At 41.8% G+C, this 12,762-nt stretch overlaps 1 protein-coding gene across 10 annotated transcripts in view; it reads left to right on the top strand.

Moving 5' to 3' along the window:
- The window catches only part of tcf4 (transcription factor 4), a 502,483-nt gene that overhangs the window by 191,656 nt on the left and 298,065 nt on the right, over positions 1-12,762 (top strand). For 7 of the 10 annotated variants that reach the window (XR_013498725.1, XM_078219717.1, XM_078219702.1 and 4 more), the window contains exon 4: positions 9,195-9,233. Coding sequence is in view for 9 of the 10 variants with exons in the window: in XM_078219717.1 (XP_078075843.1) it covers positions 9,195-9,233 (39 nt within the window). In the remaining variant the exon portion in view is untranslated. Of the gene's footprint in view, positions 1-6,621; positions 6,924-9,194; positions 9,234-12,762 lie in introns of those variants that run through there. The other 3 variants (XM_078219737.1, XM_078219728.1, XM_078219745.1) reach the window with 2 other exon arrangements.

Below are 12,762 nucleotides of genomic sequence, written 5' to 3'. Positions count from 1 at the left end.
CCCGCTGATGGCACACCCCTGTTGTGGGTTTCCCAGTGGCATGGGGTGCAGTCAGTGGGAAATTCCATTGACAGCGGTGGGACCAGAAGGACACCACGGAGAGGCCAGAAAATCCACCCCCCCCCCCAAAGGTTTATGAGAGGAGATTTAGTAGAATTAATCCAGTTGTTCAGAGATTTGAGGAACTTTGATTGTTCTTCTTAGAACAGAAAAGGTTAAGGGGGGATTTATTAGGTGTATTGCAAATTATGAATTGTTTTGAGCGAGTAAGTAGAGTGAAAGTTTTGGTATCTGTAGGACAAAGATTTAAGATAATTGGTAAAATGTCCCATGGGAAATGAAAAGAATAGAGTTGTCATGATCTGAAATGCACTGCCTGAAAAAAAGTGGTGGAAGCAGATTCATTAGTACCTTTCAAAAGGAAATTGGATATATCTTTAGAAGGTAAGCTATGGGGAGCGAAAGAGCCAGTCGGACTAATCAAATAACTCTTTCAAAGAACAGACACAAACGGAATGGGCTGAAGAACTTTCTATCTAGTATGATTCTAACTATGATCTTAGTATCCTTTTACAATGATTTGGAAATGTTTTTACTTTAAGAAATGTCATAAAGTTGCAAACTGTATCTTAATTAAACTGCACAGTATTATTTAAAGAACTTTGTGGAGTATGTATGGTTTTATTTATAGAGAAGCTACAAAAACCACAAATTCAGATCTTTCAGATTTATTTGGAATAGAAGTTGGCAGGCAGAAAATTTATTGCCATTCCCTTGTGTCGGAAACGTCTTTGGAACGTAAGCATGAGTGTTGAGGGTAGATAGCTTGTGTTGTGAGTCAGCCGTGCCTCTGACCCCTGCTCTAAGGCTTTCAGTTCCTGCAGCAGCTCGTTTCTGTATATCCTGTTGCTGGAGGTCAAGGCAAGGGTCGTTGGCTTTGGGGAGCAGATTGCTGACAGTATCCTGTCTGCTGCAGGTGGTTCGTGCAAATAAACTCGTGTTTAAACTCCTGGCCAATGACTGAGAGGGAGGATATGCAGACTGGCTAGCCGTTTAGCATTTTCCAGCTACTTTGATTAAAGTAATAGATGTTTTCATTTTAAATTTTATGTTAAAAGATTATGATGTAATGGCATGCCAAGATAGAAACTTGCACATTCTCCCTGTGCCTGCGTGTCACCCGAGTTTCCTCCGGGTGTTCACGTTTCCTCCCACAGTCCAAAGATGTGCGGGCTAGGTTGATTGGCCATGCTAAGTTGCCCCTTGGTGTCCCTAGATGTGTAGGTTTGGTGGATTAGCAGGATAAATACGTGGGGTTACAGGGATAGGGGCTGCATTGGATTGTGGTCGGTGTAGACTCGATGGGCTGAATGGCCCCCTTCTGCACTGTAGAAATTCTATGAACTTTATGATTCTAAACTTGTTGGCAATTTGATTTGTTGTCTCATTTTCAAGCTAGGTTTCATCAAATTAATGTTTTTTCTTATTCTGTTCAGTGTTCCTCCTTCATTTCTGTACAAACCATTCCTAAAAAAAAGTGCGTCAGAATTATTTTAAAATTTGTACTTTTCTTTCTACTTTGCGAATTTTATTCCATTCTGTCTTGAAGACTGAAACTCATTCTGGGAATATTTCATGGTGGCTGACTTTAGCTTAGTTGTGATTGTTGCATGGTTTCCAATTCCAGTATCTGGATACCCCTCAACTTCTATCTTGACTGATCTGTCACAGCACCACTACACTCTCAAATCTCTACTGATGTCATGGTGCTGACTTGCTTTCCTGTAGGCAGCTCCTGACATATAGGCATGAGCATTAACTGGGACAGGTTACGTAGGCAGGGGACAGGAGGGGGAGGAGAGGTGAGGGGAGCTTAGAAGGCCAGGGAACATAGAAATACAGGAAATAGGGGAACAAGCCCCCCATTCAGCCCCTCAAACCTGAGCGCCATTCAACTAGATAATGGCTGATCTTCAACCCTCAACTCCATTTTCCTGCAACAGACCCATATCACTTGACAACAGACCATAAGACATAGGAGCAGAAGTAGGCCATTCGGCCTATCAAGTCTGTTCCGCCATTCAATTAAATCATGGTCAGAATTCTCCTGTTGTTCACACCGGCGGCGCACCCTCTGCCGCGGGTTTCACCGTGGCATGGGGTGGCTTCAGTGGGAATTCCCATTGTTAGCAGTGGGACCAGAGCATCTCACTGCCAGTGAATAGGGCGCTGCAGAGAAAAACGCCAGAGAATCTTGCCCCATGACTGGTCTGAAATGATAATCTTCAACTCCACTTTACCACCTTATCCCCATAACCCTTGATTCCCTTACTGATTAAGAATCTGTCTATCTCAGCCTTGAACATACTTAACAATCCAGCCTCTGTCACAGATATCTTTAATATCTGGAAATCTATCAATCTCTATCTTGAAAGTACTGAATGATTGAACCTCCACAGACCTCGAGAGTAAGGAATTCCAAAGATTTGCCACCTTACAAGTGAACAAAGTCCTCCTCATCTCAGCCCTAAATAGTTTACATCTTAATCTGAGAGTATCTACCCTGGTTCTAGACACCCCAACCGGAAGAAACGTCCTTCCTGCATCTATGTTGACAATCATCCTGAGTTATCAGCCTCAGCATTGTATCATGAGACCCTAGAACCTTTCAGGATAATTTGTGGATGGTTCAGGTGGCATCAAAGGCATTAATACCTGTCACTAGGACCCCAAGATAGGATTACCTTCCTGGCTTTTACTCGGGGATATTAATCATGTTTGTTACAGTGGACAGAAATTTTAAGTGCAATATTTACTGTTTGTTTTCTGTTCTCTCTTAGTGTGCGTTTTAATTTTGTTTAGTTTGATAACTAACATTTCTTTTTCCTCGGATGCAAATATTTAGCTTACTATAATATAAAATTCCCAACTGTGTTTACTTGTTTTAATGCTGGCATGCTTCAGCAATCTTGCTTTTATAAAGCTCTGGTCAATTATTAGGAGGTGAAAATCTCCCATTCTGAAGAAAAGAAACCTTGCGATCTCCTGGGCTACATGCCACTCATGAAAAATAAAAGCAGCTCATCTATATGTTTAAACGACTTGATAAATCCTAATTATCATTCTCAGCCGTTGCCCAATGTTGACAGTTCTGCAATTGCCATCACATTGTAAATATTTGTGCAGTGGTATATATGTGTATGTATGCATGTGTTTTAATCATGAATATAGAGGAGGGGTTGACTTTGTAATGAAAGGTTAGAATTGCAGTTCTGAACAGCTCGAATTTTATAAAAAAAACCAAAATGAATATAAACTGAGTATGATGCAGATTTTCCATAATTATATTAAAACAATATACTGCAGATAAAACAAGTTTTCAGCCACCTCAGAATTTTTCTGATAATCATTTCTGAATAAGCATTTGAATGAAAGATGAAGCGACGATTGATTCGACAGTGCTGTTTTGCAAACTCACAAGATTCTTCTGAAAACATTAAAAACTACATGTTCGCAGTTGTCTGGTAATGGTTTTTAAATTTAGCTTTGCACCAAGTGAGCTTAAAGTAACAGTAATCCTTTGGGAGGCAAGAAGCAGGGTAGGAATAAAGAAATGTTCTCTGATGTAAGGATGTGCTAAGTCATGTTCCCCAGGGATCTTTACCTTCACCTCAGCTTTTCATCATAGATAGCTATAATTTAGCTGAAAGACTAGAATGTTGTGCATCCAAGTTTGCAGGTGACTCTAAGTTGAATGACACAGTAAGTTGTGTAATTAGAAGCCGGGATATATATATTTTTTACTCGTTTTACGGGATGTGGGTGTTGCTGACTAGGCCAGCATTTATTGCCCACCCCCAGTTGTCCTTCAGTAGATGGCGCTGAGCTGCCTTCTCGAACCGCTGCAGTCCCTGAAGTGTAGGTGCTGTTAGGGAGGGAAAGAGATTCCAGGATTTTGACCCAACGATTGTGAAGGAAAGGCGATATATGGGCGCTACGGTGGCACAGTGGTTAGCACTGCTGCTTCTCAGTGGCAGGGACCCGGGTTTGATTTCCGGCTTGCGTCACTGTCTGTGTTGAGCTTGCACATTCTCCCTGTGTCTGCGTGGGTTTCCTCCGGGTGCTCCGGTTTCCTCCCACTGTCCAAAGATGTGTGGGTTAGGTGGATTGGCCATGCTAAATTGCCCCTTAGTGTCAGGGGGACTAGTTGGGCTAAATGCTGGGGTTATGGGAATAGGTCTTGGGTGGAATTGTGGTTGGTGCAGACTTGATGGGCTGAACTGCACTGTAGGATTCTATGATATTTCCAAGTAAGGATGCTAAGTGACTTGGAGGAGAACCTCCAAGTGGTGGTGCTCCCAGGTATCTGCTGCTCTTCTCCTCATAGATGGTAGTGGTCGTGAGTTTGGAACGTGCTGCCGAAGAAACAATAAGAACATAAGAACTAGGGGCAGCAGTAGGTCATCTGGCCCTTCGAGCCTGCTCCACCATTCAATAGGATCATGGCTGATCGTTTCGTGGACTCACCTCCACTTACCCGCCCACTCACCATAACCCTTAATTCCTTTACTGTTCAAAAATCTATCTATCCTTGCCTTAAAAAACCTTGGCAAGTTCCTGCAGTGCATCTTGTAGAATGTACATACTTACTGCTATGATGCATTGGTGGTGGGGGATTGAATGTTATGGAGGGGGAAGCAATCAAGTGGGCCGCCTTGTCCTGGATGGTATCGATCTTCTTGAGTGTTGTTGGAGCTGCACTCATCCAGGCAAGTCTAGAGTATTCCACTACAATCCTGACTTGTGCCTTGTAGATGGTGGACAGGCTTTGAGACGTCAGGAGGTGAGTTACTCACCATAGGATTCCTAGCCTTTGACCTGCTCTCGCAGCCACAGTATTTATATGGCTAGTCCAGTTGAGTTTCTGGTCAATGGTAACCCCCAGGATGTTGATAGTGGGGATTCAGCGATGGTAATGCCATTGAATGTCTCTTGTTGGAAATGGTTATCGCCTGGCACTGGTGTGGCGCAATTGTTACTTGCCACTTGTCAGAGCAAGTCTGGATATTGTCCAGTTCTTGCTGTATTTGGACATGAGCTGCTTCAATATCTGAGGCGTTGCAAATGGTGCTGAACATTGTACAGTCATCAGCAAACATCCCCACTTTGGATCTTATGGCGGAAGAAAGGTAATTGATGAAGCAGCTGAAGATGGTTGAGCCTAGGATACTACCCTGAGGAACTCCTGCGGTGATGTCTGGGGTTGATATGATTGACCTCCAACCACCATTACCACCTTCCTTTGTGCCAGGTGCAATTTCCACCAGTGGAGTGATTTCCCCCTGATTTCCATTGACTCCAGTTTTGCTAGGCCTCCTTGATGCCATACTCAGTCAAATAGCACCTTGATGTCAAGGACAGTCACTCTCAACTCACCTCTGGCATTCAACTCTTTTGCCCATGTTTGAACCAAGGTTGTAATGAGGTCAGGAGCTGAGTGACCCTGGCAGAACCTAAACTGAGCAGACTACATGAGTAGGCACAACTATGATAGTTAGAATCTGATGTGGGGTCAGTGTGAGGTCTACTTTGGATCTGAGAAGATCAAAACAGAATACTGTCTTAATAGTGAGAGCCTAGGACAATCAGACGGTCAACAGCTTCCATGCACACACATTGCTAAAATCTAGTCCAAAAATAGGACATACAGAAATGATATGTTGGACATTGCAAGGGATGCAGTGCTGATTCACCAGATTGAAACAGTGGTTCAAAGGATCAAATTATGAGGATTGGTTTCATAAACGTGGCTCGTATTCCCTTGAGTTTGGAAGTGTTTAAAATGAGAAAGGAATTGAAAGAGGGAAACTATTCCCTCTTCTAGGGAAATCCAGAAAAAAGAGCACCCAACCTTAAGATTAGAGCCGGGCCATTTAGGAGTGAAATCAGGAAAATTTTATCGTGCAGAACAAACTCTCCCTCCAAAAGGATGTGGATGTTGGGTCTATTGAAAATTTTAAAAACAAGATCAGTTGATTTTTTAAATTCAATAAATGGATCAAAGGATATAGAGCAAAGGCAGGAAATGGAGTTGAGGTACAGATTAGCCATGTTTTAACTGAACGACATTACAGGCTGAATGGACTACTCCTGTTACTAAGTTCCTATTGTATCAGGTGTAAAGCCGAAGCAGCATTAAGTTACTGCTTGGATTTGGCTTGGCGCCACTTGCCTAAGGATACTTCCGTTACCTTACTCTTCAGTTGTACAATACAGTTTATATTGATGCAAAGCTATGGTGCACCAACTATGTATTTTAGTAGCCGTATTCATGGACTGCATGACAAGAAGATAGCAACAGAAGAAGTATTCCAACCACAAGTACAACACCACTTCTTCATGCAGTTAAAAAGATTACACCATCACTACGACACAGAGTATCACAGAAATTATTTTACTATGGCGGTTTACCAGTTTATTTCAGTAGAATCGCAACTTCCCCAACAGTTAGCATTTTCATAAAAGGGAAGTGAGAAGACTTTTTAAGTATGCATCATGCCTGGCTGTGATTTGTTTGTAATGACACCGTGATTTATATTATACACCGCACGCCTGTTTCGCAGTGAAGCAGAAGGAAGTTTACAGTTTGATGAGGATTTAACGTTTAGTTTGGTAAAGTCCTGTTTAAGGCACATTAGGCTTTTGAAGATTGTAGGAGTCTTTCTGCACCAAGGTAAAGCTTGATCCTTTTATAATACAGTGCAACTTGTTTTTAAAAAAAGCTATTATTATGAAAAGTTGAAGTGCCAGCAAGGACATTATCAAGGTCAAAGAGAATAGAAGAGAAGATGCAGTAAATCAAGGACTGCTCAGGCGACACAAAGCTTGGTTTTGAAAGATTGCAGGAAGAGGAGGAAGCTGAGGTAGGTAAGCAGTTCATGATCCTGGGAAAGAACAATTTGATGCGGAAGACGATGAAATGAATTCTGAGTTCAATATGGCGAAGATGCAGGATTTAAGATCCTCTGCCATTATACAGACACCATTATTCAACTCTTTTGTTTTATTAAGAAAGACTCAATGTGAATGCGCTTGTAAATACTTATAAATTGCCAGGGTTGGTACGTCGTCGCAGGGTTAAATTGTTGGCAGACAACCCTGCTGCAGTTCTGATTGCATTGTATTTGTGTATCGATGTGTTTCTTGATATTTTAACTTTCGTAATTAAAAATGAAATGTGGCTTGTAATGGAGGTCAGTTTCACATCACTCATACCTCCTTCTCACTTTATTTTTTATTTGCCCTTGGGCAGTATCTGGTTTTTGTATTGCCACCAGGGAGCCCTGATGAAACTTTTGCTCCTTACCCTCATCAACATCTCGGAGTGGGGTGAGAGGAGAAAGGAAGAGAATTTAAACGACAGTTAAAGAATCAAATCGGTTAAAGAAATGTAACAATCATCCCTGTCACGTTTTAAAAAGGATATGTGCTTAAAGGTGGGGTTAATCTGTTTTGTTCTGTGTCCTATTTTTGATCTTATCCTGTTTCCATGTCATGAAGACTGGCATTGTGCTGTAAGGGTGTTGTGTCAAGGGTGTTGTGCACAGAACTCGCGGTGTTCATTTGAGTGCATATTTTCCCCCTGTAACTTGCGTGAAATGTGTTTGTACCTGTCCCTTCGGGAGACTTCTCAGCCTGTTACTGAAAACGACCTTAAGAATTTCTTCTCAGTTCCTCGTCTGATTTTTTTCTGGCTGCCATTTTATTGGTTCAGCTTGTTTCCCATTCAACCTGGGGTGCTTTGCATAAGATCAAACTGACCGTAAAATTGTTGTCTATAATTTCTAACTAAAAATTAAAATACTAATATACTAACAAACCTATATGGAAGCCGCCTGGTTTTCTGACCGCCCCGAGAAAGAGTCAATTTTTATGTAGTGAGGAGAAGAGGAATTTTCCCATTGAGTCAGTGACTGAACGGCACACTGGGGCCACCATCTTCACTGCATTTAAGGCCAGATATAAAATGTAATGTTACTTCACGTAATCTCTGCAGGTCACAAACTTATTTCCTCAACTGGAAGCAGAAGAAATAACACGTAAGAGGTCCTAGAATTTGATAGCACTGCACTCATTTTAACAACACTAAACAGGCACCTAATCCTCCAATCTTATGCGCCACCGATGCACATGCAAATCAATGGCCTGATGCCTGGCTGATATGTGGGTTGTCAGCTGTGTTCAGAACTGAAAGATGTCTAAATTCAGCCCTATCTTCAGCCCTTAAAGAATCATTCAATCTCCTCTTCATCATCTCCACCCCACTACTGATCGCAATGTTGACCTCACCCCATTCCTGCCTTCACCCTGATTCAACTTTTCTCCAGATTGCCTCACTTCCGAACTTCCCAATCGCCCATCTCTGGATCGGCCATCTCCTATGAGATTATCTTTCCCATGCCTCCTCCCACTTTACAATCAACCCTTTGCTCCTTGTCATCCCCCCCCCCCTTTAATTGACTCTTCTCTGTATCAGCTATGCCGACCACACCCCTGATTACCCTTTCTGTTCCATTTGGCCCAGTCATGCCTCACCCCATCCTTCACATCTGCCCCCGAAACCCTTTCTTCTTTCCGATTGACCCTGCCCCAATCGGCTCTTCCTCTGACCCCTCTGTATCAATTTCTTCTTCCTGATCTGCTCTTTTCTCCCGAACATCCCTTTTCAATTGGCTCTTATCTCATCTTGCCCTCCCATTTTTCCATTAAAAAAACACACTGAACATAAAATCACCAACAAATGATGTTAAGGTATGTGTGTACTGAAGACATGATATGGTATAACAGTCGCAGAAGAGGTGGTTGCACCACTAGTCATCTTGTTTCTACCCACAAACAAAAGCTGGGGGTGGGCGGAGCGGGGGGAATGCAGAGGGGGAAATGTGGCTGCTATTTTTGACACCAACCATTGCTACTTTAGTCCATTGGAAATTGACAAATTTGTATTTCAGCTGAGTTCAAATTGGCCTGAGGGCAATAAATGCAGTATCCTTGTCAATATATGACAATTGTCACTTTCCTCATTCCACATCCTTGTGAACAGAATTAATTTGCTTCATTTTGTGCACCTCTCCCTACACTTCACATTGAGGTGTAATGCAGCTGAATAAAAATTTTCCCACTTTTTTTTCTAGCTCCATTTGACTGCCATGAGAAGAGGAATGCGATCAAAGGTAAGTCCTGTTAAAATTCACTCCAGTAAGGTCAGAAAATTTTGCTTTCATTTTTGCTGGCTGCTGCAGCAAGGTTTCAATTTGTTTGTTCCCTCTTGTGTGGATGGATTTTTAATATTTTGTGGGAGAATTGTGTTATTCTGTAAAGAAGGCTGTGTAACTATGTGTAAATGATTTAATTAAGCTGAAGAAAGGTTAATAGAAGCAAACTGTCTATGAGAGTTGAGCAATAAAAGGGGTAAAGGTGCTAAAGGCATACATTTGTAATATGAGGCCATGGTGAAGCACATTTATAAGTAAATAGGGTGAGTTTAGAAATTTGCATTAGGAGATAGTTAGGGACTTGACTTTCAGCTGTTAAATTTCAATGGGGAATAAGGAACTTTTACAACTTACAAAAGTTTCAAAAGTAAACAAGGGAAGGTTATTAAATTTGATTTGATCCGAAAGGGGAGGCAGTAGGAAAACATGAAAGATTTTAATATTTTGGAAAAAATGAGTTCAAAGAGGTGCTGCGGAAAATGGAATCAAAGATGAAAGGGAAACGGATTTTTAAGGTAGGAAGTTGTTGTGGTGAGTTGTGTTGGCTGTGTGGAGGAGATATTCTGGGACCAACTCTGAGCTGAGACAAGGTGCAGCATCTGAAACAGACATCCAGAAACCAGAAAAGTCTTTGCTCAGAAAGCAGTCTTGTTTCTGAATTTTCTTGGATTTCCACAACAGAGTGGAAGTGCGTGAAAAGTCATGTGGTACATCTTTACTAAAGTGACAGCAGTTTTGCTTTGGGTAATATTACTGTTTTTTTAAATTAAGAATCTATAAGGGAGTGTTGGCAAGAAGGTGCTTACTTGTGTGTTCTGATCAAGTGGCTTCTTTTGGGAATATTTTGTAAGCTAGCTTTAACTGTGTAACTTTAATCTTCTGTGCTTAAGTTTACTTGTCTTCTTGTTAATTAATCTTCTCATTTTTAAAATACCCAGAAATGTTACTGGAATTCTATACTTTTGGGATCAGCAGATTTCTCCTCATTTTCAGAATAAAAAAGAAAAAATGTTATGATCAGGTTTCCCTCTGGGATTTGGCTTGCTCAGCAGATAACATTTGCTGTGGTCATAGCACCTCCTTCTATCTTGTGACACTGCGCCATTTGTAAAACAAATAGGAGGAGGCTACAATTTTTTGTGAGGTGATTCCACAGAGATGATAAAGTGCATTGTCTGCACTCGCGAATGTTTGCTGTGGCAGGATACTATCTGTGTGGAGCTGGACTTGCCCATGGGCTGTTGTGGAAATCCAAGGAAACTCAGAAACAAGACTGCTTACTGAGCAAGGACCTTTCTGGTTCCTGAAGTCTGTGTGGAGCTGCACCTTGCCATGGGCTGATGCCGGGGATAGAGAAGATGGAAAAACAGTGAGAGGGCGGTGGGAGTTGAAGCTGTAACCAACAACTGAGAGTTAAATGGCTATCTTCCAAATAGTGGAAGAGTATCCTGGATAGCTTTTCACCTGAGTTGGAAATCAAACACATCTTTAAGAGGTTTCTGAAAGGCTACACGTGGCTGCTCACCATTGAGCGATAATTTGTATTTGAATAATTGTATCTGAGATTCACTCTTGTGATTTATCGATCTATTGGACAGTAAAATTGGAGAGCACGCTTATAGAATAACAATATAACTCTGTCAATCGCTCTATCATTTCTAGCATCAATGTATTTTTATTATTATTTTTCAAAATGCCCATCCTTGCTGTATTTTGCTGAACATATTAAATTGATTTCTAAATGCTACAAATGTACTTGGTATTGCATGACTGACAACCCTGAAATTTCTCATGGCAATTTTTCCCAGGTTCTTCATTTACTCTGCATGTCTTTCATAGGTTTTTGGGAGCAACAAGCCAGAGCTTCAGTTTATTTAAGGATTGAGTTTGTTGGTTTGGGAAATTGCAGGTCAGCTTTATGATGTGAAACATTTTCAGTTCATTTTCAAGAAGTGCATGTTCTTTGGAAATCGAAATCTTTATGGGTGCAGTTGAACTCACCCAGCTGGATGTCGTGGAAAGAATGGATTCAATGTATTGATTCACTGAGATACTGCAGCAGTATTTTAGTATCATAATAACATTTAAAAAAATAATAACTTTAGCAAATTGTTAGGTGAGGACGGATGAACTCAGTTGTGACATTCTGTAGTTGAATAAGCTAACAATGTAGGCAACCATGTGAATGGACATAGTACTGGTGAACAGGAGTAAGACGGCAGCTTTGGATGTTTGACCAGAATTTGAGGAGTGGAACATGAATGTAACAACGAATGTCATCCTGACTCTTACCATTTTAGACTGTAGAGGGGCATGGCCTTAGAAAGGTTTACTCATCATCTACACTGGGGACAAAGGCAAAGAGAGAACTACGTAAAGGGAAAAATAGACCTCATGTAGCATTTTCATAGAATCCTACAGTGCAGAAGGAGGCCATTCGGCCCATCGAATCTGCACTGACCACAATCCCACCCAGGTCCTATTCCCATAACCCCATGCATTTTCCCTAGCTAGCACCCTTGGTATTAAGGGACAATTTAGCACGGCCAATCCACCTAACCCCGACATCTTTGGACTGTGGAAGGAAACTGGAGCACCCGGAGGAAACCCACGCAGACATGGGGAGAATGTGCAAACTCCACATAGAAAGCTGGGAATCGAACCCAGGTCCCTGGCGCTGTGAGGCAGCAGTGCTAACCACTGTGCCCCTGTGCCGCCCACTTTAATATTTCTTTTACATAGAAAAACACAGCATCTACAACAGAGAAAAAGGCCACTTGGGCTCAATTTCTCTGTGCTCATGTTTATGCTCCTCTGTCAATTTATTAGTTATTTATGTATTTGTATTTCTAGATCTTTGCTCCTCCGCTCTATTGAGTTTCTTACTTTTGAAGGAGTAAGTAGTCTCCTTAATGGGGTGGCATGTTGGTATAGTGGCTAGCACTTCTGCCTCACAGCGCCAGGGAGCTAGGTTCGATTCCCGGCTTGGATCATTGTCTGCGTGGAGTTTGCACGTTCTCCCCATGTCTGTATGGGTTTCCTCCGGGTGCTCCGGTTTCCTCCCACAGTCGGAAAGACATGCTGGTTAGGTGCATTGACCTGAACAGGTGCCGGAGTGTGACAACTAGGGGAATTTCACAGTAACTTCATTGCAGTGTTAACGTTAGCCTTGCTTGTGACTAATAAATAAACTTTTCTTTTTTTATTTTTCTTACCAAAAAGGCAGTGCATATTTCCTCATTGCATTTGCTGCAATTGCAATTCACTTTAAATCCTTTCACCCTCGATTCTTTTACGAGTGGGAACAGTTTCTGTCAATCTGCTCCGAGCAGGCCCCTCATGATTTGGAACACCTCTGTAAAATTTCATCTTCGCCTTCTCCCCTCCAAGGTGTAACTCCCCTGCTCTCCTTTGAAGTAGTGCCAAGCGTTCTTTTACATCCACTTGAACAGGCAGATAGGACTACGGTTTAACGTCTCACCCAAAA

Source organism: Mustelus asterias, chromosome 1 (assembly GCF_964213995.1).
Source record: "Mustelus asterias chromosome 1, sMusAst1.hap1.1, whole genome shotgun sequence".
NCBI lineage: Eukaryota > Metazoa > Chordata > Chondrichthyes > Carcharhiniformes > Triakidae > Mustelus > Mustelus asterias.
Note: the sequence above shows the minus strand (reverse complement) of the source record. Positions and strands in the feature narration are given on the sequence as shown.